Here is a 25,546-nt window from a genome sequence, read left to right on the forward strand (position 1 = left end):
TGGACTTATTCCATCCTTCACACTAGTGAAACCAAGACAACCATTTTAAATCAGAAAGACAATATAACAAGCAGAATATTAATTCTACCGCTAGATAGCCCATTTGTGTCTTCAAGAGTAAAGCATAAATCAAAAGACCCACATGATTTGTCAGAAACGATTTTTTCTAACACTGGTAGGGTGCAATATGTGGGCATGTGTATATTCCATCATTCCCAATAGATTTTAGAGATACTAAGCAATGCATAAAATATAATTCATCATTATCCAACATAAAGTGTCTTTGAAGTCCAGCACTCCATCAGACTTTGTTAAGTTAGAATATGCAAAACTTAAAGCCACAGGTTTCTATTCCACAATGATCCTTGTCAAAAAGTCCTCATGAACCTTTTGCTCTATTCTGAATCCAAGAAGACTCAACAGATTTGCATGGAATCTGTAGCTTCTTTCCTCTTGGCCATTGGCAAAGAAGATTTTATCAAATCTATATACCTGTAAAATACTTACTTACATGTTGTAGTTCACCACAAAATGATTACTAAGTTGTTAATTATGGAACAATACTTTGTATTTATATTTTTGTTAAGTTCCCTGGGTAAATGGCAATATTTGGATGATATCCAATTATTAGTAAATTATAAAATAGACTCGTCACCCCACAAAAAAAAGGAAGTGTTTACAATTAACTACCATACAGAACTGTGGACCTTATTCAGGTCTGTTCGCTCGCATGCAAGCTCAATGTTTTCTAAATGTGCATGCACGCACCCAACATTGTGGCTGGTGGGTGAGCTGTGGGACTTGCCAATGGGAACGCTCAGCATTTCATGATGATGGGGCGCCAGGGGTGGGTAGCTGACATCACCGGATGTCAGGTGTCCGTCCACTTCCTTCAGAATGCCCATACACTTGTTATGTTGCTCTGTGCAACTTTAGATGTGCGTGTGCTTTCCACATCATTTGATGGTCGTTAACCATCAAATGATGTGGGTGTTCCTCCGCAGGCTACAAATGGATATTTATGTCAAAAGGCCACCATTCACAAGGTGGGATTTGGTAGACTCGCAAGGCTGCAAATTCGCAGCCTTGCGAATCAACCAGAATAACCCGCAATATGTCTCCATCAGAAGAAAGTAACTCAGAATACAGTACATGGCTCATCAAATACAGATACCATCCTTTCTGTTGTCCATTAATGTATTTCAACAGTTGCCTGTTTTGCTATACAATAGGGTTGGTTCCCTGGGCAGTAAGATTAATAAAAACTCCCATTTTTGAGGACCACCAATTCTCTTGTCTGGTAGCAAAACATGACCAATGCTCGCCTCATCACAAAGGTAGCACAGGGCACATGACAATGAAAAGAAATTCCACATAAATGTACTGAAAATCAATACAGTGTTGAAAACAGATTAACAGTGTCTGGGGAGGCATCTCAAGGTAGTCACAAATTAGGGGTTAAAGAGGTGGGGGGAATGGGATGGAACTGAGAAATAGAAGGAGGAACCATTTTCACCTCCACCAGAGCCCTGCATAGTAATTCCAACAGAAAAGCCTGTCTCAGCTGCATCTTCTGGCACAGCATATGTGATGTCATGCCATCTCCGACACTGAAGTGAAGAAGAAAGTTATAGGAGCAGGCTCGCTAAAGACAAGGTGAGACGTTAAAAGATTGTTTTAAGAACCATGGGCACTCGATATATCCACTATGTAAAAATTGTTTTATTTTAAATGCAAATACAAGACAACATAGATTTCATGTGCTGAGGAAAATAATGAAATAGTTCAATATAGTCCTCAATCAATGGGTGTTTACCGGGATGTTTTTACCCAGAAGTTTAGTGCCCAGCTTAGTGCATTAACCCTTTTGGACTCTAAAAATATTTGCTTTCAGACTGCGCTTTGGTCCTTTTTTGGTCACTGTGTTCCAATGCATTTTGAGCCATTCAGCAAGTTAAGGTGAGCAGTGTCTGGAGAGACAGAGAGACATGGGGAACTGTTGTAGGGACACAAGGCAAGGGGCTGCTGGAGTGACCGAGGCAGATATGTGTATAAGGGGCACTACTGTGGACACTCTATAAGGGCACTATTACTGTCAAGGGCGTAACTACCATAGGTGCAGGGAGTGCAGCTGCTATGGGGCCCAGAGATGAGAGGGGCCCACTTTGCCTGTCAAAGTATCATGTGCTGTATACATATTTCAGCAATAGGTGATAAATAGGGGCCCTTGCAAACTTTTGCTATGGGGCCCACATGTATCTAGTTACGCCACTGATTACTGTGGACATTTGTGTAAGGGTCACTACAACTGAGTGATGTAATATAAATAACGGGCACTACAGTGTATCATAATGTGAATAAGGGGCACTACTATGGTGTAATATAAAGCAGAGGAACAACATATGCTGTAATGTGAATATGATTGTGCTACTGTGTGGTGTAATTTGAATTGGGGGTACTATTGTGTGACCCCACCCTTGTCTTTTGAGACCACTGTCCCTTTACAAAGTATGGGATGTGGGGAACAAAGTTAGAGTTTTCATGGGGTGCAGAAATCCCTGGCATTGGCCAATGCTCTGCCTAATGGAGGGGGCCTGATATTTTGAAATAAGTAAAGAAATATATAATATAGTGACTTGGGCTTCCTCAGCTGGATTTTATTCTAACATACCCTTCAAAGTACTAACAATCTTCTCTAGTCATAATATTTAATGTACAATTGCAACTGATGTATTAATAAATCCATAGTTGTTTAAACTAGACTATGTGTTTCCTCACTTATTGAATGCTAGCAATGTTCTCCGTTTGGCCATGGCTTCCATGTTTACCACTAGCTTGAAAGATGATTCAGGAAGCCTATATAGATTAATCCATTGCTTCAGGGTCCAGTTATTCACCTAATATAATGTAGTGTCATGGAAACTGGATGACTTCATTTGAGTACTAAGGCTTTCACTCAAGTTCACGTGGTGGTCCAGAAAAATATACCTTTATGCACCTGGTACCAACCAGCTCACTGTGAGTTTGGTACGCTATTGTTAGGGTGGATCCACTGTGGATTTCATAGAGAGATTGGCCTCCCCTACAAATATATCTTTTTTTTCTCTGATATATATATATATATATATATATATATATATATATATACACACACACCCCATCAGCTACACAAGGGGTACCATTATCCACAAAGGAATCACCCTATGCTCTTCATTTGAAGACTAAATCCAGCGCCAATTTACACCATCCATTTGACTGTACTGTTTGTAAGGATATCTGTGGTCCTTTTCTTGGGCCTTATTCTGGTTCACTCCTTATGGCAAATTCCTTCTTAGATGGACAAAACCATGTGCACTGCAGGGGGGGGGGGGGGGGCAGATATAACATGTGCAGAGAGAATTAGATTTGGGTGAGTTATTTTTTTTCTGTGCAGGGAAATACTGACTGCATTATTTTTACATTGCAATATAGATATCCCTTTGAAGAAAATCCCCACCCAAATCTAACTCTCTGTGCACAAGTAACATCTACCTCACCTGCAGTGCACATGGTTTTGTCCATCTAAGAAGGAATTTGCCAGAAGGAGTGAACCCGAATAAGGGCCCTTGTGTGAAGGCTGCATATGATTCTGGTAGCGCCTTGGGACTTTTCTCGAATTGCATTTTTTTATTCAGACCTTCTCTAATGCAGGAGATGGAGCCATCATCTGCACCATTAAGGATATTTATGAAAAACCAATGCAGGGGAATTACAAAGGAACATTCCTGAGAAATATAGTTAATTAATTCTAGTTGCAATCATCATGGTTGATTTATAAGGTGCCCCCATGCTAGACTTTAGGGAAAATAAAATACATATGAAAAACAGTTAAATAAGTAGACAAAATAAGTGCAGATGTGAAAACCAAGGATAGGAGTAACTCAATATGGAGGTTGTGACTTAAACTAGGCATTTATCAATTTGAATGTTATAATAATTCTATCAATATTTTTATTTATTAAGGTGACCCAAAGACAGTAGATTTGAGACGCTTGAAACTGTGTTATTGTTGTGAGTAATTTGTTGGGGAGGTAGCTAAAATAAGTTTTGTTTAGGATATGTACTTTAGGTAGCACTGGGTAATCTATGGGGAAATGTAGCAGGAAGGTCCAAGAGAATGTATATGGCAACGTTACCATGGGACTTTGTAGTAAGTAGAGTGTTGAGATTGTAAAGCTGATTGTAGAAGGTTGAAAAGGTGGAGGTCAGAAAATAAATTAGGTAGTTGTACACAATTTGCTTAGTGTTTAGAAAAAGCAAAGGACATAATGGGGTAGTTGAAGAACCTGTGTAAGATTTTTTTTTGTCAATAGTAAGACTAGCTAATTTTAAAGAATAGGAATATGGCAGTGGCTATAGAGGTGAGTGAAAGTCAGGCATTGAGGGAGGGGAAATGTTGAATATGAATACAGTCAAGTGAAGTGTGTGGGGATATATGGTGTTCTCAGTTATGAGACTATACTAAAATTGGGAGTTCAGTATATCCTGTCAAATGTTATCAATTTTGCATTTTTAGTAGATACATGGAGGACAAGGGGTAGGCAGATAAGGAATGTGGTCACAAGGAGACACTGGAAGTAGTAGACTGGGTAAATATTATAGAAGTAGGCATGATTTTTACTTTTCAGGTTATATGCTGTATGAAGTAATCCCAGGAATAGCAACAAATGGTATAGATCTAGTGGTGAAGATGATATATTCTTTGGTTCTCATGGTCACCATTGTTTTGTTATACCCATTTAGTACACAACATTCACAGGTCTTATTTAGATGATAGGAGCATTAAAAAATACATTACATAAGTGGCATAGTTCCTTAGTGCTAGTTGGAGCACTGCTTGTTACTTTCATTTATCTTGTTTTCCCCACAACAGTATAAAATTATTCTATATAAAACAAAGCTTTTCAGTGAAACTCTATTGGCTAATTCCAACCATTTCCATGTTACAACACTCATAATACATCCATCAAACCAACCATTATCTTAAGGGACACACCCATTGTATCTTCATCTGCTAGGTTTTACTGAAATGTAAGCCCAGTGTTGTTCCATAAACACCAGGTACGTTTAGAATGCATGCATTGTCTAATTTTTCCACGGTAGTACAATTTATATTGCCCTTGAAGCCTCCAAGTCATTAGTCAACCAATGACCTCCTCCACCGCTTTGTCTAAAAAGATGTCCTCTCCACGTGAGCGTTGACCAATCATATTCCTGCTATGCTTCCGTGACTGTGCATTGCGTACTCCACGCCGCTAGGGGCACTGTGGTTTATAGTGTTGATCTAAGTGCGCAGCTCATGGGGCGCTGTTGACCACCCAGTTGCCTGAGTTCCCTCTCAGAAGAGGGCGCTCTTGCCTGCGTGATAGGGCTTGGCCTACAGGGGACGTAGGGCGCTTTCAGTGTATTGTTTTGGGCCGCGGTTCTCCTCCTCGCCACACGGGGCGCTGTTGACTCCTGGCAGCGCACTCCCAGCCGCACGGCGGCGTTGTTGTGTAACGCGTTGTCCCCGCGGGTGCTGCAGAGGCCTCGCTCCTTCCTCGTCCGGTGATAGCGCTCAGTAGCGGTGCTCTTGTTGCACCGGGAGGAGAGAGGTGCTGGACAATGGCGGCCCCTGTGTCTCCGGTGGGAAAGCGGCTGAGGCTACTGTTTGACGAGAGCTCCCCTGGACGGGAGGGAGCTCCTGATCCGTCTATCCCGCTGGGGAAGCGGGCCTGGGAGGGCGGAACCGTGCGGGGCCTGAAGGGAGCGGCGCCCGAGGAGCTGGCGGTAAGTGGCCACTCCACGCCTGTACCTCTCGTGTGTACTCGGGGCTCGGTGTCCCGCCTGGGCCTAGTCCGGCCCCCTCCCGGTGATCACAATCCCGGCCCCTCCCCCATCCCCCATTGCATATCTGTGGCTGGTAACGAATGTTTCTGCCCAGACAACACCGGCGGCACAGTGCAGCACACAGGCTCCGGTGTACACCCGCTCTAGTGACCCGGGGGCATTGCATGTCTCCCCAATGGCACACAGCAGTCAGGATCGCTGCCCAGGACTGTGCTGCTGATTTTGAGCTCGTTTAGCAGGAAAAAAGTAGTTTCGGTGGTAGTGTAGTGAAGCTTCTCCGTGTCACCCTGCTGCGAGCTCTGCCTCCCCAGCATGAGCTACATTGTTGCCAAGCAGAGAGCTAAGCGTTTGTAAAGTACACAGGGAAATAAACAAGATGTGCTGGAACTTCCTCATATAACAAATCACCCATGTGGTGGAAACTGTAGTAGCAATTTTAGTTACTTTCCTCTCTCGGGAGCTCCATAATGTTCCCCTCCCCCACCCCCAAAAAATGTTGCTGCTTACATAATTTATTACCCAGAAAAGCCGGTACCACTCTGCTCAGTCCTGTCAAAAGCCTCCCATCACCATTATGTGGTATGTGCTGCTTTCTAAATAGTTCAGATAAATAATAAAACTTGAAAGCTTTCAGTAACTTATTTTTTTTTTCATTAAATTTCTTACCATACACTCTATTTCTTTAGGTAAAATGAAGTATCTTCCATTAAATGTATACTGTAGGTTGTTACACACATGAGGAACCCCACTCCCTATATTACCAAATGATTTTTCTCTGCAATGAAATAATCTTGAGAACATAACTGACAGATTCTGCGTAGAATTCAATAGTAAACACCACAACTTCTATGGGTAGTTCCTCAACATTAGCTACTTTATGCAAATAGTCTATAAACGCCTTCTCTTGCGTACAATATTGTAGCTGAATGTCACTAAAACGCCCACCTGTAGCATTTGTACATGCAGTAATACCAATTGGGGTTATAGGGGCAGCACTGTTGATGATGGTACCCTGCATTGGTAAATGCATAAACACTTTCTGATGCTGCGTCTGTATGGCGCATCGCTAACCACAGGGAACATGGTGCCATTTGTGCATGCATCACTAACCACGGTGAACATGGTGCTATTTGTACACGCATCGCTAACCACGGTGAACATGGTGCTATTTGTACACGCATCGCTAACCACGGTGAAATTGTGCAATTTGTACATGCATCGCTAACCACAGGGAACATGGTGCCATTTGTGCACGCATCACTAACCATGGTAAACATGGTGCCATTTGTACACGCATCGCTAACCACGGTGAACATGGTGCCATTTGTACTTTATGCGATGCGTTTTGAACTAAAAAATTAAAAACGCATACAATAATCTCACCGTGTGTGGGCACCATAATATCTGCAGAATAGGGGGACATCCTCTAGTGTGTAACCAGCTTATACTATTGGCTGATCGGTCTGACTACTGATAGTGTCTGCCTAGCTTAAGTTATGGTAAAACATTTTGATGACCATGGACCATGACCACTGTGTGGAGTTTGTATATTCTCCCCGTGCTTGCGTAGGTTTCCTTTGGCTACTTTGTTTTCCTCCCACAATCCAAAAATATACTGGTTGGTTAATTGGCTCCCAACAAAATGAACCCTAGAATGAAAGTGTGCGTGTACATGTGGTAGGGAGTATAGATTGTAAGCTCTACTGGGGCAGGAACTGATGTGAATGGTCAAATATTCTCTGTAAAGCGCTGCGGAAGATGTGTGCGCTATATATATATATATATATATATATATATATATCACCTAATAAATGTCTTCTGTATATCATAATCACGGAACAGAATGTATTTGTTTCAATTCTGGCTTTTGGAACTTCTTTGTAACTTTTCCAAAATAAAATAAATATATCTATACACTAGAGGGGGCTGTGGAGATGGGAAAATAGTCTAATGTCCATTATTGCTTATGAGAATTTAAAATCCTAGTAATCATTGGCCCAATTGGCTGATGGTCCTGATGTTTATACAGGTGTATATGCAGGGGCATTCGCTGCATAAAATGCTCCTGTAAAGAACAGATTGCATCTTATATTCAGTTTATTATCCTGATCCCATAAAGGAAGCAATACAGAGTGCTATTTCTAGCTTCATGTGTATGTGGGTCAAAGGGGATCATGCTGAGTTCACCTTATTTGACTGACTGGGAGTGTTGAACCAGATCAGGCAAGTGATATTCATGTGTGTACCCAGTTTAAAGCAAATGACCAATATATGTTGTAAAGCCCCACTCCCGTTAATTATAGGGGACCTACTGGAATTTTTTTAATTGTATGTAAATGAGAACAAGTTTTAAAAATGATTAATGCACATCCCTATTAAGATGATATACATTGACACAAATTCACATTGCACATGTTAATGGGTCATGGTCCCATTTAATGGAATAGGTTTTTATGTTCTCTTTTTGCATATTGTTTAAAACAAATTTGAATGTTAATGGATAAGGGTCCTAATAGACTTAAGGGGGAATTCATTTAGCAGTTTTAATTTTACCGCAGATAAACAAACAAACAAACAAAAGGATGGTGGCTTTAACACTGGGGTTATTCAGTTAGCGCAGCTTTTTCTCACCCAGTGAATTGCCGTGTTAAAGTTCTCATACATATGGTACATGCAGAAAGCCTATTTAATGCTGCAGATTTCTTTTTGAGCCTGCTTTATGTGTGAAAATAAAAAAACCTTGTTAACTGTGGGCTCCTTTTAGGAGTAATTGAATAGCACTGCTCTAAATTAAAGTGGCTAACTGAATTCCACCCTTAAATAAATCTATATTAAAAAAATATATATATTTTAATTTTGTGTAATGTGCTAGATAAGTCCACTTCTAAAACTTATTCTAATTCAGTTTCATTTAACATTTATGTCATTAGCTCCTGCAAATCTTTAACAAAACCCTCCCTTGTCCAGCATGTTTGGGCAAGGGAGGTCCTCGTTATGGTGGCCATGCTGCAGTGGCAGCATGGGCTCTGCTCCCTCTGCTGTCGCTGACATCGGAGCTGGTATCGGCAACTGTGTATGCACCTGCTGATGCCTGCACACACCCCCCTACCCCAGCTGGGTCCCAGCTGACGCCAATATTGCCTTGTGTGTATGGGGCCTTATTCTCTCAAAGCGATTAATCACATTTGGACAATGAAAAATTAAAATGTATCAGATTTTAAAATATTGTGATGTTAAGTGTTTAGCTGATTATTTAAATTGCTTTCCCGCAGGTGTATGTGGAATTTGATGACAAAAGCTTTAGACCACATTCATGGATTCAAGTTCACGGAGAAGATGTTTTGGTAATCCTACTGGAAGGACCACTAGTCTGGTCACCTAGGAAAGAGCCCATTATTATCCAAGGCAGCCGAGTATGTCCCACACATTGGCCTGCACTGGTAAGTAGTATGCATGTTACACAGCTATTTCAATTGTTTAACTGGTTTATTTTTCTGTGCAATTTTAATAACCTTTAATATAAACGTTTTATCTTTTTAACATTCTTAAACCTTTTTTGGTTATGGGGCTTTCTTTTTGTGACACATAAACACAAAAAAAAAATTAAAAACTCATTAAAGTGTATTCCCCAGGCTTTAAATTACGGGCAGCCGCCTGGTATGCACCTGTTTAGCGCCCAGCAGCCAAGACCCCCCCCCTTATAGTGATGTGCACATTATTGCAGCTGCCATGCGATCCACTGGAGACACAGTCTGTTCCCAGTGGATTGCCCACAGCAGTTATGTGCGCATCCCCTGTTTTTTTGGCCAGCACCCTCTCCATCATTAACAAGTTTCCGGTGGAGAGGGAGCGCCGGATGTGACCTCGGCTTCCGTTACATGATCTCTAGCACTCCATTCAGTGTCTGGGGACATGCACACTGTGACCTTGATGGAGGGCAGAGATCCCTCCCACAGTACTTTAAAAGAAGAGGCATGCTGTCCAGACGAGGACAGATGCCTGATGATAGTGGGGAGAGTGGTAGTCCAGCGTCCATTCTCTGTTTTTTATATTATCACAGGATTTTATAGTTAGCAAGTGGAAGCAAAGACTTGTTTAAATATCTGAGAGCGGTTTGTAGGGGCAGTCAGTATTTCTGGGCCTGAAGTTTAAATCATGGTCATATTTTAAACATTATATTATTGTGACAGCCTCTACCCGGCTACTGTTTGAAGCCAACCGGCTGGAATTTTTTTTCCCGGGAGAACACTTGAATATGTATTTATAGAACACACTTTGCATTCCAAGTATTAGCGGTGAGCATCATGGGATGTAGCTAGAGCTTAAAATACCATGCTGCCTTATCTTCCACCAATCCCCCAGCTATCACCTTTTACCGGCTACAAGCGTCTCCCATTTATTGCTGGTCTGCCATGAACAATTTTATCTCTGTCTAGCTAAATGTGTCAAATGCTCTGTCTCCTCCCTGCACTTTTTTTTATTTGACATTAGACAATGTTTTTTTAGTGGCTTGCTTATACCTCCTACCTATACTATTTCCGCCTTAGATTTTTGGCAGGTTTTTCTTGTTTTCTCCCGCTTTTCTGATTTTATCCTACAAGATGTCACGGAAACCATACAAAGAGTCTAAGCCTAGCAAGCATTCTCCACTGTGTTTGCTTGTTGTAAATTTTGGTCCAAATTACCTAAGGGTCACATGGAGCACTGTGCACAGTCTGTGACACATAGGACATGGACCTGCCAGCAGAGTGTTCGAGGGGCGATTCAATGATCTGGGTTTGGGCAAAGTCTTTTGGCTCAATCCATTGCAGATCTCTCTAGGTTAGCAGTTCCTTTCTTCCTTGCATAAAATCTGCTCCTCAACTGCTGCTGGAACCCCCCCGCTGAATTGGTTTGGCTCTGTAATATTGTCACGTAACTATCTAAGATGCCTTCATCTATGGAAATTTGTTGCTATGCGCGTCAACCACTAAAAAGCCCCCGCTAAGGCTTACACTGTTCTTTTGGGGAACTCTGATTCCTCGTGTTCTTCCGAAGAGTAAGAGGAAATTGGGGACCCTGACTTTGACAATGCATTAGACTATAAAGGAGGATGCATCGGTTAGTTGTGCAGTCCGAATAATAATTGAGGCATTGTGGCACACAAATATCCAGGAGACAGAGTTGCCTGAAGCTTTTTCTTTTCTTGTGTATTTAAACGTAAGAGAAAGCAGTTGTCTGTTTTCTTGGCCTTCTCTAATTTTGATAGTATATTAAAGGAGGCTTAGCTGAAGCCGTAAAAGAAATTTCAGGTGCCTGGAAGGTTCAAATATACTTATCCTTTTGTGGAAGGTGACACAAAGGTTTAGGAAGCGGCACTAGAGTGGATGCTCCAATAGCCATATTGGAAAAATCCACTGTTATTTTTATGGTGCAGTCAGTTACATTAAAAGATCACACCAACCAAAAATGTGAATCCTTGCTTAAGCCTGCATTTGTAGGTACGTCCCCATTCTATTGCTATTGCCTGGGTCTATAAGGCCATTGAATCTTGGATGGAGCAGTTGGTGTGTTGCAGATGAAGCAAAGTGTGTCTGAACACATACTGACTTGGTGGATCAAATCCTTGGGGCTTCTGTCTATGGGGTGTATTCAATTATTTCGCAGGGTCAGCATTCAACTGACCCCCCCCCCCCCCCCGCACACGCGTTTTCCCCTCGCTAGGTTTTTGTAGCGAGGGGGAAATGGCGTATGCGGCAGATAAATGCTGCATTAGTCCCAAACCTCGCTATTTGGGGGGATTCTTGGCCTTCCTCTGATAGCAAGGATTTCCCCCGAGCGTTGAATACGGTGAATGGCCGGTGCGCGTCCGCATTGAATATGGGTCTATATGTCTATATTGGGGATCATTCTCTGGATGCAACCACTCTGCAATACTATTTTTCTGCCTTCGCAATCTCTGCCAGGTAACTTATATGATTTAGAATCACAGGTCTTCAACCTGTGGCCCGCCAGATGTTGTGGAACTACATGTCCCAGCATGCCCTGATAGTTTTTGCATGCTCATATAGGAAAAAAATGTGGCAATGCATTTTGGAACATGTCGTTTCACAACATCTGGAGGGCCACAGGTTGAAGACCCATGATTTAGATCTTGGGATGCTGACCCTTGGAAAAGGTCGAGATTGAAGATGACTTTTCGGATCAGAACTTCTCAAGATTATCACTCAGGCTACTGGTGGTAAAAGCCCTTACCTTGTGGTGTTTACTCCCAATATGAAATTTTTATTTTTGCTACTCCTGTTTCTCCAGCAGAGGTAGATCTCAGTCCTTCTGAGTCTCCTCAAATTTGCCTCAAAGAGGAACTTTTCATGAATTAAATTACCTGCTGACCCAGTCCAAGGCTGCAGACAAGCGTTCTGCGTAACACTCAAAAACCTAAACCTGTCCTCAGGTGGGAGGGCCCTGCTTGTTCCAATTATGGGGTGTATGGGCTCTATTTGACTCCAGAACTCTGGGTGAGTGGAATTGTGTCCATTGTTTAAATTCTGGACTTTGATGGAGTAGATTGTCTCATCCCCAGAATTCAGTCAGTAAGACAGCTCTGCCTGCTGTGTGTTCTGTTTCCGATTCTGATTTTATTGCTCCAGTTTCTTATCTCAGCAAGGTTGTTTATTAACAAGCTGCGTATTTTTTATTGTCTGATCCTAAAGTTTAAGCAGCTACACTCTGATGGCCAGCGTGGCGACTGTGACCTACATCAACATCTTGGCTCTGTTTGAAGTTTCTCATTAGTTTTTGGGTAAAAATGTGGGTTCTCAAAGTTTTTGCTCTTAACATTCAAGGGTTGGACAGCTGTCAGGTAGACTTCTCAGTCGCCACTGTTGTCTCGAGGAATTGAAACTGCATCTTAAAGAGTTTAAATTGATTGTGGACCGGCAGAGCTTGCCAGATGTGGGTCGCATGACCTCTAAACACAAAGCTTCCTATGTACGAGTAGCTCGGTCAAGAGATCATCATGCTCTTTTTGTGAATTACATGTGCTCCTTGTGTTTTCAAGGGTGCCACAGTGTGTTTGGTGGTAGTGTCTTTTGGTCATTCTTGTCACTCCCAGATTGACCTTATCAACAGTGGTATGCTCTACTTGAGGACATGCTAGCCACGCCATCTTTCAGTCTTCCTCTCTGTGCCCCAATCTATTTTGAGGAATCCTGTTGGCACCAAGATCTCCTGGCTTTGACGGCCTGATTTTGACTGATTTACCATCTGGTCTGGAGGCTTTCTATTTCCAGGTGTGTGCATCACCACCTCACAGCTGCTGTCTCTGCAACTTGGCTTTCCTTCTGTTGCAGGCATGTCCAAACTATGGCCCTCCAGCTGTTGTGAAACTACACATCCCAGCATGCCTTGTCACAGTTTTGCTATTAGGGAAGCTAAAACTATGGCAAGGGCACGCTGGAATGTGTAGTTTCACAACAGCTGGAGGGCAATAGTTTGGACATGCCTGTTCTAATGGGTTTCAGAAGCAGTGCTCATTCCAGACACTGCAGGAAGGAGTACGGTAAATTCAAGCTCCTATTCCTCCATAGCATTTTAATTTGTTTTTGGATGCTTTTCAGCATTTCCCCTTTGAGCCTGTTGAGTCTGTGAAGTCACGGTACCTTGCTATGAAGGTAGTCCTTCTCCTGGCCATTGCAACTGCTCTTTTTGTGTCAGAGTTGGTGGCCTTTTCCTGTAAGCATCCTTTGGTCATCTTTCAATCTGATGGTGGTTTTTCACAAGAAACCTTATTTACTCCCCAAAGGTGGAAGTTACATCTTAACCAGGATATTGTCCTTCCTGCTTTTCCCGTGCCGCCTTCAAGATGGTGCCGCAAATGGCTGCCTAGGAACTGTGCCACTCAGCCATATGTACCCCTGTGTCTCTCCTGTCTTGCACACTGCATATCAACCTAAAACTGTACTGTTCCTGCTTAACTGCTACCTACCTGGCTGTTGCAATGACCAGTGGTGCCGCTGTTGGATGCCTTTGCACTGTGCAGCTTGGCGGGTAGGTGTTCCCTGTGTGTTAACTGTACTGTCTATGCTTATACTGTTACCTACCTGGCTGTTGCAATGACCAGTGGCGCCGCTGTTGGCTGCCTAGGCACTGTGCAGCTCAGCGAATATGTTCCCTGCGTCTACAATACCCAGGGCACATCGAGCGTATACCTGTATGTGTTATGTATATCTTTACTGTCTCTGTTTAACGACTGCTGCACAGCAATCCAAATCAGATTCCTAGTATACGTAAGTATACCTGGCCAATAAAGCGGATTCTGATTCTACTGTATGATGGATGATGGATGACTACCTTAGGCATTTTGAATCCAGTCCATGCTGTGTGGGTCTACATTGACCATATGGCTACTCTTAGACAAACTGATTCCCTTCTGGTCTTGATTGATTACCCTAAAATGGCTTTTCCAGCCTCCAAGGCTACCATTACCATCTGGATTTCAACTGTCCTCCGTCAGGCTTATTTCTCTACCTTCACTTCAGGCTCATTCTACATCTGTAAGGACTTCTTGGGCAGTTCATGGAGATCTTAAGTTGTACAGTTAAGCAAAGCTGTGATCTGGTCTGCTGTGTGTGTGTGTGTACGATTTACCGGTTCCATACTTTTGGCTGGAGATGCACATTTTTTAGTACAAAGTTTAGTTTGTGGCGGTACTGAATGGTACCTTCTCTTATTTAGCTTGCTTTGTGAAGTCTTTGCATTGGCCCGCTTGTTCACTGGATACCACCCTGAACACAAACAGACCTGCTTTTTATCGTTTATGCACAATCGAGAAGGCCAAGCTTGCTCCATTTGAAGACAAAGATCCAATTCCTCCAGCGGCATACATTCTATACCGGATCTACAGGAAAAAAGGGGTGATGTTGACACTATCCCACTTCAACATGGGAGCCACATATTGTGTGTGATGAACTGAACATTATAGGAACAAGCAGTTATTTTACTTTATCCTCTACTTGTCCCATATTGATTTTACTTAATGTGATTGTTATGTTTTAATTTGATATCATGCATATTAAATACATTGATTAAAATTTATAGTACTGATACAGCGCTACCTTGTTTTTCTATTGTTATATCTCTGTTTAGGGAATTGACCTTGTCCTTAGTGTAGCAGCTTGACAAAACACCTGGTTCTAAGGCGCCTGATTTTACCTTGGTAAATATTTTCTGGCCCAATGTCATTTCCAGCATCTCCCAGCATGGATTCTGGAGCATATTGGATGTTGGTGCTCACCTTGAAATCTCTACTTGAAACCAGCTGGTGAACACTGCACTCTCTTCCTTTTTGTTCTTTGTTTCTTTTTGTTACGTAGTTCCTATTGGTTTAGGGTTCTGATCGCCTATTCTTTCTATGGCTTAGTTAGAATGGTTCTTGTTTAGTTTTACAGCGGCAGCATGGCTACTTCCGGGTTCGGTGCTCGGAAAACTATCTAAAATAAAGTCCATGCAACGTGATCATACCCTCACTATACACGTTGACATGGAGTTGATTTTAGATAGCGTGGCGAGTGTAGCGAGGTACGGAGCCCGTGGCGTTGGTGCGCAAAGCGAGCCCCACAAGGGGACACAGACGCTGCTGCGACTGAGATGCTGCCGCCGTGAAACTAAACAAGTACCGTTAGAACATTTAAATTGAGGTCTGATTAAGATGGGAGGAGGGGTTATAGAGGCGGCGGACGTCATTGCCAGTCTCCTCCAGCTGGATAACTAGGAAGAGATTTAACTTTGAGGGCAAAAATCCAATTTGCTGTATTTAAGAACGTAATAGATTTAATTTATAGTATTGTGCATCTTTGTCCAATTGGTATCCTTTTATAATATGCCTTCCAATAAAGTATCCGCATAAGGAATGTGACAATTGATAATGAATAGGATTTTGAACTTGTTTTAACTTCTACTTATATAATAAACTTTTCTCTCTTCACGCCTTTCGCTGATTTTGTAGTGTTAAGGAAAACAGTATTCTAGCCTAAAATTCCATTGTTTTTAAATATGTAATTCTCAATAATAAGTTTACACAATGTTTTTTGTGTCATATTACATTATTGATCTGTACGCATTTAATAAGTAGAGCTGGTTAATAGAATAAATAGAGATGATTATAAAAATAATCAAAGTTGGAACCTAAAAAACATTTTATAATGTAGTCAGATAAAATATCTCGCAGACACTGTGAGATATTTAGCAATATATGGCTGTGCTATTTGCATTCCTGCCTTGGGAAGGAGACGTTTCCCCATTGTTGGGCAGTGCATACAGTGCCAGGTGTGAGCGTCCGTTTGTTGATCAGTCCAGGAATGTTATAAGGTTTCAGCACACTGGCCCATACTATCATCGCTGATTGGCTGTGACCATACGCAGTCCAGCCAATCTGCAGATTGGGTTGATGATTGTATGATGCATGCTTGGTATGACAGGCGTTATTGTGGAAGCCTCTGTACCATGAACTGCTGAACGAACATTTCTTAATGGGAGGGTTTTAAATAATGGATGGTGGAACAAGAAAGGAGGTCCATATTGTTAAATGGTGCATTACCCTTCTGGTCAAGAGAGCGCGTGTCATACTTTCCTGTTTAACTCTACCTCAGCTATGTGTACATTATCTCCCCCAATTTACTGCAAAGATAAGTATTTGTCCTGCTGATTAATCAATTTTCATGATTTACAGACCTTCACATCTTTGGTGGATAAGTTGGGTCTGGGAACACTGGTCCCTATCGAATTCCTTTTGGAAGAAATATTGCATTTTCTGCCAGATGCCAGCACTCTTCGTCTTTACCAGGTAACATATATTACTATACAAGAATTCTGTAGGTGAGAAATGTTATTTTAATTTTCTTTTTCTTAGTGGCAGACACTGGGATCATTGTGTAGAGTGGGAGCAGGATTCCTGGGCACTATATTGTAAAGGTTTCTTTCTCCTGCAGCAAGACTCTTCCTCCCTATACCCCACCCACAGTCCAGGAAGCCAGTTCATCATTTGGTGCCAGGTACAGTTTCTGAAGAGTCTACAAGCAGCTTTTTTTATTCTACTACTGAGCAGGCTATGTCATAGATACTCCCACCACCACTTTACCATCTGATTCCAGCAGCTGGAGCTATGGCAATGGATTCAGGGTTCTCCTGCCACCTGTGGGTCACATAGCTGACCAAAACATTGAGATTCGGGTAAAGCCATTCTGCAGCAAGCCGCATTGCAGTGGCTTTCACCACCAGTGCAGGAGGCCACAGACGGCGCTGGCTGCGGGGTCAAAAGTCATCTATGCTGCCCTCACTGCACCACCAGGGGAGCTTTACTTAACAGGGAGCTGTATTATTATGGCAACTATTCACTTGGGCTAGCCGAAGGGGGGGGGGGGGGGCAGTTTTCCCTGGTGGTGCATAGCCAAACATCTCCACTTTTGGGGGTTCAAGATTGGGAGTACCTTCACCCCAATTTGTCTCAGATGCTATTTCATAGTTGGGGTCGTTTTGGCCTCTCGCCACAACTACACGCTTCATCAGTAAGGCTCTCACACCAGGGTCCTTCCTAGTGGTCAGGTCATTTGGGACTTCCCATTCTGCTACCTTTTTTCCTCCAATTTCTTTGCTGCCAAGGATTTTCCATAAGCAGAACCTGGAGGGCAGCATAACCATTCTTATTGAGCCAGATTATCCATGCTGAGCGTGGTATAACGATCTTCTAGGCCTATGAATGGACTCTACTTTACTTCTCCCTCTTTGCCACTCTGGATGCTGGTTTTAGGCATCCTTGGTGAGCCAGCATTTTTTGGGACATTCCATGGTTCAGTGTACCCTTTGTGCCTTATCTTGCAAATCCATTTCTTGGAAAACCATAGCTTGTGGTGGGTTTTCTGCATTTCTGGTCTTCCTTCCAGTTGTGCATAGCGTGTGCCAGTCTCTGTTTTTCTCTCTACTCTTACTTCTCCCAATCCTTGAGTTTGTACACATAAATGGCTGCCTGAACTGGGGGTGGGATATAGAGAAGGAGTAACCTGTGCCGCAGATAAAATAAACCTTTGCCATCTAGTGCCCAGGACTCATGCTCCCAATATACCCAAGGTTCACAGCGTGTTCCCCACCAACTCCACAAAAGGGATTCAACAGGTAAGACCTAAATCCTCTTTTACTATGACAAAGATATTAACTGTTCTTTTTCCCACTTCCAGCAGATGGGAGTAGACAGTCATAAGCTGGTTTTGAAAGAACAGCCATTATTGCGGGACGCTGTAACAGATGTGATTAATTCAAGAAAAATTCAAGAGATCATATTGAGAGGTACAGTTTAACAAGACGTTTGTGCAAATTTTTATTAATAACACTGTTTTGCTTTTAAGAAGTTAAAGGTATAAATATGCTCCTGTTTTCTCATCACTTTCATAGGCACAGTGGGCCTACACAATGTAAATATGTTACATGTTAGTTTTGTAAAATGTGTAAACTATAGACTTTTGTGGAGTGTACAGTTTCAGGTTATTTGTAATTGTAATAATCAAAGTTCCTTCATTTTATTCTGCAACATGGCCTGGCAGGAGCACTAGGTGATGAGAATATCCTTTCACCACTGGGGTAAAATCTGCTCTGTGAAATGTACTAAATAGGATCATTTTATGCCTTAAATCCAAAATACAAGTGAATAAACGGACATAAAATGAATTGCTTAATCTCTGCAAAATAGTAGATTCTGGTGTACTGCACGTAGCTAACAGCATAGCTCTTGTATCCAGCTTTACAGGTTTTATTGTAATGAATCCTACTTTGTTCACTTGACAAAAAAAAAAGAGTCACTGTGGGGTAGATTTATTACTCGTCAATCAGGGGAATGGGGCAGATGTATGAACCAGGGTTAAGTGCAGAAATGCACTGAACGCTGGTTAACTGGGGGGTGGGGATTATGATTTCCCTAATGTATTACTAGCACACCTAAGAGTTACGCTTGGCAGGGCTGTCCCCTGCAATCCCCCCCCAGTGTTTAGCAGCCGGGGCGGTGTATTAACAGCCTCCCAAGCGTTAATGCACCCCAGCCGCTTCGCCTATCCCCCACTGTGGGCACAACGCTGGCCCTGCTTCTGCCTTGGGCTGCGCTGGAGATCTTGCGCAGGCCCAGACAGCTAGCCAGGGGGAGGAAAGCGAATCTCGCGGGATGCTGGGGGAGCCGATAAGGAGAGCCGTTCACGCTGGGCATAATGGCTCTCCTTATCAGCTGGGAGAGGGTTAATACATCTGCACATAACGGGTGCTCGCTTCTCCACGTTCTGGTCTGAGCTGTGCTGGGGATCTCGCGTGAGTAGCGAGATCCCGCGCATGCCCAGTACAGCCTGCCGGGGGAAAGGAGACAGCGCATCATTGTTAACTGATGCGCTGCCAGCTGGAGGCATTGCCGGAGGGGGAGTTAGCGTTCCCCCCGCTTCGGCAGTCAAGATGTTAGTACATCTTGTCGGCCTCCCCTCCTGCTTTGCCTCGCTAATGAGGCGAAGCAGGAAATGTTACGCGCCGCTATAATAAATCTACCCCTGTGTTACCATGCATATACTTGAACAGATTGTTAGTGTATTTGTTGGTCATTTTGGTTATTGTTGCAGCATTTTCACCCTGGAACTCCAAACTAAGGGGGTTATTTTGGTTCACTCTTTCTGACAAATTCTTTGTTGGGGCACTACTTGTTACTACAAAATATACGTTTTTATATCAACAATTTTAAAATCTTTTAATTTCATTAAGTAAAACTGACATGAACACCATATAACACTTAAAACATACAGTGTACACATATCATACTAGATAATACTCAATGGTATTTTAATATTTGTATTGGTACAACCTAAATTGGTTAATTAGATCAATGACCGTGTTTAACTGCGAAACGTTTAGCGTATTGAACAGATTAGTTGATCAGAGCTAGCCCTGGTTTTACCAGCTGGCATTCTGTTCTCTTAATCCCACTCCTCCACTTCATGGGGAGCAGTAAGTGGCCTTGTAGCTGCTGTTTAAATGCATATCCCACAATTTCCCTCCACTGTTTTTATGAGATTGGTCTAGACCAGTGGTCCATAACCTATTCTGTCCGGGACCCCATCAGACAATAAAAATAATTACACGACCCCAGCAAGTTACTGCAGAAGGTCATCACATCACATATGTAGTCAGCAGACAGCACATACAAGGCAGCATTTTGGAGGCACAAAATGATGGGAGGAGTCTTAAATAACAGACAATTCAACAGATTTTTAAAGTCCTTGAATCACGGACTGGTATTAGAAAAGTCATCAGCCTGATGTTCAGCAACATGGAGTCGCGACCCCATCCTGAGAAGGTTGGTACCCACTTTGGGATCAGGACCCACAGTTTGAGAACCTGATGGTCATAGTACAGCGGATAACAGCATTTGTCATGGGCTGTGTGTTTGTGTTTTACACCAGGTTCTCCGTTTTCTTCCCATATGCTGTTCTTAAATGGTACCTGCCATCTTTCTTATTGATGAGATATTCTTTCAGGAAAGAAATGGCTCCTAGACAGGGAAGACATAGGGAAAAAGGGTTTAACCATACTTTCTTCAATATCAAACACGGGCAGATTTATTAAGCTCGGTGAAGTGATAGTGTCTGGTTTTTATCACCGGCAAATCAGCTCTTATCTGTAATTTTTCAAACCAAGCCTGTAACTTCACAGTTAAGAGCTGATTGGCCGGTGATAAAAACCAGACACTTTATCACTTCACCGAGCTTAATAAATCTACCCCTTATTTCTGTGTAGTCTTCAGGATGCATTAGGATCAATACCATACCATGACCTGAAAGGATTACGTTGAAATTTGTGTGTTTTTAAATCTACATACGTTGAAGTATTATTTTTAAACATTTGCTCTAGGTATTTGCAGCATTCAAGGTCAGGAAGTTAAGATTTTCAGACCAGACGATGATCCAGCATGGGTTTGTGGAGTTGTGACACACCAAGACCCTCTTACTCGGATAGTAAACGTTACAATGAATGAGGTATGCATGACCTTTGTGGCTTTCTCATCTGCATGACAAAACATCTGGTTACCATGGAGAAAACATGTCAGTTCAACCAGCTATGTTCATTACCTGGACACATCTGGTGCTGATTATTTTTGTGGTAGTAAGCGCCTAAAATTTTTTGGGATACCTAATGTCACTTTAACCTTGTGTGTTTAATTCTGTTCGAAACATGAGGCAGATAAAGTAATTTGGTTTGTATTTGGGAGGAAAAGTTACCTTATTTCTCCACATTTCATGGTGATTCCTTAATAAACACCTGTGATACTTATTATAAACTAAATATGTAAATAATTGTATTAATTGAAATATCAATATTTAATAGACTAAGGGGGGTATGCAATCCCAGATCACGGCTGTCGATCCCTCCCGACAGCCGTGATCTGGGGCCGTTTGCATTTTGCCCGACAGCATGCTATTCCATCCTTGCACATTTCACTATCCAAGTCAGCCCGAAGCGTGGCGAGCGGACGTGGTACGCGTCCTCCCGACCTATTCATACCCACACTATCCACGTCTGGGTGGAGTAGATTTTATAAAGCGTGGGGAGCGCAGCGAGCCACCGAGTCCGAAGCATGGCGAGCGGATGTGGGAAACTATCCCGAAGCGTGGCGAGCGCATGCAGAATACACATCATGTAATCTGTGCGCTTGCCATGCTACGCTTCTACTATACAATGTAGTTGCACACTGATGCGGAGAGAACAAAGCATGCAAGCATGTTGTGCAATCACTGCTCCTGCCCAAGCAGGTCCCATAGTAACTAAATAAGTACTTCCTTAGCATTCATACCTGGCATCTTGAGCATTTGTAGCATTTCCATGCTGTCAGGGCTCGCATATATGCAATCAGGTAACTGATGGTCCCTGGGTAAGGGTAGTAGCATACTTGTCTACTCTCCTGGAATGTCTGAGAGGCTCCCAAAAATTGAGTGGCGCTCTTGGCAAGTCTCCTGGCTGAATGCCTCCACAGTTCTCCACAAGCATTAAGTACCTGCATAGGAGGTCGTCTGGGGGTCCTGTGACATATTCGTGCAGAATCATGTCATCGTCAGCCCACTCCCAAAGCAATGCTTGTAATATTGACTTTCTTCAGAGTTTTGGCAGGTTGGGGTAGTGGTATACAGGTGAGTCTGTGAGTAGTATTGGATGACTAATCCCTTTAACTGACAGCTGTGTATTTTGCTATTCATGACAATTTCTATGTTGTGTATAGGTACTTTTTCTACCTTCTCATTGTAGCTTTCCCCCCCACTGTTTTCAGGGATCCGAGAATGTGACAATTGATCCGAAATTGGTACATGTCGTGCTAGTTGATGAATCTGTGTTAGAGCCTGAGGTAATGTACATCATTATTTTTCCTGATTGTAATTGATTAGCATTTCCTTATAAAGCCATAAGATAAGTGTGTGTGTATGTGTGTGTGTATGTATATATATATATATATATATATATATATATATATATATAATATGTGTGTGTGTGTGTGTGTGTATATATATATATATTTATTTATGTATTGGGCTCTATACACCACCACAATGGATTTGCCTGCTCTTTTCAGTTGCGATTAATGCAATTAAACACACCAGGGAAACTGGTGTCCCCTCCATTAACTTCCCAAATACGATTGTAGTCAAAACCTGTGGTGTCACAAATAAGATTGAGTGTATGAAATAGTGCACAGGAAGTGCTCTCTATTGTGTCACAGTTTAGTTTGCTTGTAAAAACAAATGTGTTTCTGAACAGTCAAATCATTTTATAAGTAAGTTATTTGGTAGAAAATGGTCAAACATTGTCAAAATTGTTGTAATTTGTAACGTTTTTGAGGATTTCCTATTCTGCAAAGGTTATAATCATAATTGAAATTGCTTTCTTAAGGTGCATACACACTGGCCGAAATATCAATGCACTACCTGCCAGAGTGTTTTTCAAATATATTGCATTGGCTGTGCATCAGAGCCGATGCCCGATATATTGGCGCTTTGTGCGTTGCATAATGTGACTGCTCGGAGCCGCCATATATATATATATATATATATATATATATATATATATATATATATATATATATATATATATATATATATATATATATATAATCTCCAGATCAATTGATCTGCAGTTATATCTACCAGCCCTAAAGTGTGAAACTAATGCTGAGAACACACCTATAGCTTTATCTGTCCGATCTGTCTGGTGGTAACAAAGATCTGGCAATGTATGGGAGCAAACGACAATTAACCATTTACTTCCAAATGCTGTAAAAGAGACAAAAACAATTGTTTGTATACATTTGTAGGTGTCTAACCATCTTAAGGGACAGATTTACTAACCTGTGCTTTGTCAAAACTGCCAATGATCAGCTTCGAACTGTGCAAAACCAGGCTAATTTAGAATTTTGTTCAGGAGTTTTCCTGTTCTGGAAAGCTAAAAATACCTATTTGAATGGCTTTTTCATGCCTATAAATCAGTAAATTGTGATGCACACCATGCTTTTTGAACTAGATGTTATGTGATCAAGTGCAAAAAGTATGTACAGCACATACTGTTTGTGCTGCTCGATGTGATCGCACCTGTTAATCGCAGCATGTATGGGCACCTTAAGAGTTAGATATACTAACCTGTGTTTGGTCAAAATCACCAGTGATGGGCAGCTTTTAATGGATTTAAAGTGGCAACTGTTTTCTAAACCATGCGGGTTTAGGTTTTAATTTTGTTGCAGTTTTAAATCCATATGTCAAAGCTGCTGCCTTAAATAATTAATAAGTGTTGCCATAATAATTAAGACAGAGTTGTGATTTCCAGTGGACAGAGCATCACGAATGGCCACTTTTTACACTAGCTCCTCATACCTCATCCATTCTCCAGCCAAACATAATTTTGTTGCTAAGCCTTGCACACTGCGGATGTCTCTATTATTGAAGAGAATCTTTTGTATTCCCTGGAATCTGCCTTTCCTTGTGAGGTGTCTGACTGTCAGAACCACTGGGTTCTACTCTGTCCACACTCTGGCTACATCTCTGCTTCTGCAACTGTTGACTACTTATTTACTTCTTAGGCTACCTTTCAGCTTAACTGTACTATTGGTGAAGTTATTTCTGAAGCAGCGTCTTCAGCAATTGCTTTTTGTTCTGCCTGATGGGCTGTCAAGGGAAACTGTGTTTACTTCAGACTGTCTAAGACAGAAGTGATATCTCCTGAAACTATTGAATGGGCTGTGATGTGTGTGTGTGTGTGTGTGTGGTTCTCATTGCGAATACTTTTAGCTCGCCTGCTGGTGTATTGTAGCGCAGGTGTACTGACAAACCCTTCTGTTGTGCGCTTCTACTCATGTCTGTTGTCCAATTGCAGTACAGTGAGGACCTGTCCTGGGGGGATGCAGTCACTTTCCCGGCGGTCGGAATCCCGGCACTTTGTCCCTCTGTGGGTGTCCACGACACCCATAGAGGGAGAATAAATTAGTGTGCCGAGCATAGCGAGGCACCGGGCCCGCTGCGTGGCGAATGCTGCCCATGTCCCCCCTTGTTAGGATTTCGGTGTCGGTATTTTGACCTCCGGGATTCTGACCGCTGGGATTCCATACCAATTCCGTCCCGGGATGCAAGTAGAAATCCAACAAAACTAGTGTGGCGCAAACAGCATTACCGCAGGGCACTTAAGTCAATCCTGCTTTTTGTTTTGTAAAATTTACAACTAGAGGCCAATACTGTCACAATAATAAAAGGGATCCTTAAGGGGCAATTCAGTTCTCAGTGATGTGCACGAATGCGCATTTTGAATAAATGTGTGAGGGCAGCTCGGTAGGTATATGACCATGTATATGTTCCCTGTGTGATAACTGTATTGTCTCTGCTTGTACTGCTACCTACCTGGCTGTTGCGGCGACCAGTGGCGCCGCTGATGGCTGCCTAGGGGCTGTACAGCTCGGCAGGTATATATTCCATGCGTCTATAATCCCCAGGTACATCTAGCCTATACCTGTATGTGTAATGTATATCTGTACTATCACTGTCTAACTGTACCTAACTGGCTGCTGCAAAGAAGTCCAAATCAAATTCCTAGTATACACGAGTATACCTGGCCAATAAAGCATTCTGAAAATGTGTAAATTTAGAATTCGTTAAAGAACAAAATTGAATAAAGGTTTGAATTAAGTGACTAATGACTTACAATTGAAGTATCCTGCTTAATCCCGTGACACCAGTGGTGCAAGTAGAAAAAATGACATAGTGGTACTGTGCTGCGCGCCTGAGGCGCGCGGCAAAAATGGGCGTGGTTAGGGGCGTGGTCATATGACATGAGGGGGAGTGGCTACATGACAAAACTTTAGAACACGATGACATTTCTGTTTGGACTTGTGCATTGCATCCTGCACACAAGATGTAGGGGCCAGGATCAAAGTGCAGGAGCCAGATAAACTACAAACAGAGATATTGCACGCCGAAGGCGCGTGGCCAAAATTTACACAGTAATGCCTGTTACGCATCACACACCCAAAACATATGACCCATGCCATAATGCCCATTACACATTATGCCCATTGCACCGCTGCCGCACAACTGATGCCCATTACTTATATGCCCCCAGTGCCAAATATGCCCCCACATATATGCCCCCAGTG

At 42.4% G+C, this 25,546-nt stretch overlaps 1 protein-coding gene across 2 annotated transcripts in view; it reads left to right on the forward strand.

Moving 5' to 3' along the window:
* The first annotated feature begins 5,388 nt into the window (after positions 1-5,388).
* Positions 5,389-25,546, forward strand: part of KDM3B (lysine demethylase 3B) — a 59,477-nt gene continuing 39,319 nt past the window's right edge. Inside the window, exons 1-6 of one of the 2 annotated variants that reach the window (XM_083182188.1) lie at positions 5,389-5,808; positions 9,141-9,308; positions 16,577-16,690; positions 18,081-18,186; positions 20,776-20,900; positions 22,187-22,261. In XM_083182188.1, coding sequence (XP_083038314.1) covers positions 5,644-5,808; positions 9,141-9,308; positions 16,577-16,690; positions 18,081-18,186; positions 20,776-20,900; positions 22,187-22,261 — 753 coding nt within the window. In that variant the 5' untranslated portion in view covers positions 5,389-5,643. Of the gene's footprint in view, positions 5,809-9,140; positions 9,309-16,576; positions 16,691-18,077; positions 18,187-20,775; positions 20,901-22,186; positions 22,262-25,546 lie in introns of both variants that reach the window. The other variant, XM_083182187.1, reaches the window with a different exon arrangement.

Source organism: Crinia signifera, chromosome 4, assembly GCF_055691185.1.
Source record: "Crinia signifera chromosome 4, ASM5569118v1, whole genome shotgun sequence".
NCBI lineage: Eukaryota > Metazoa > Chordata > Amphibia > Anura > Myobatrachidae > Crinia > Crinia signifera.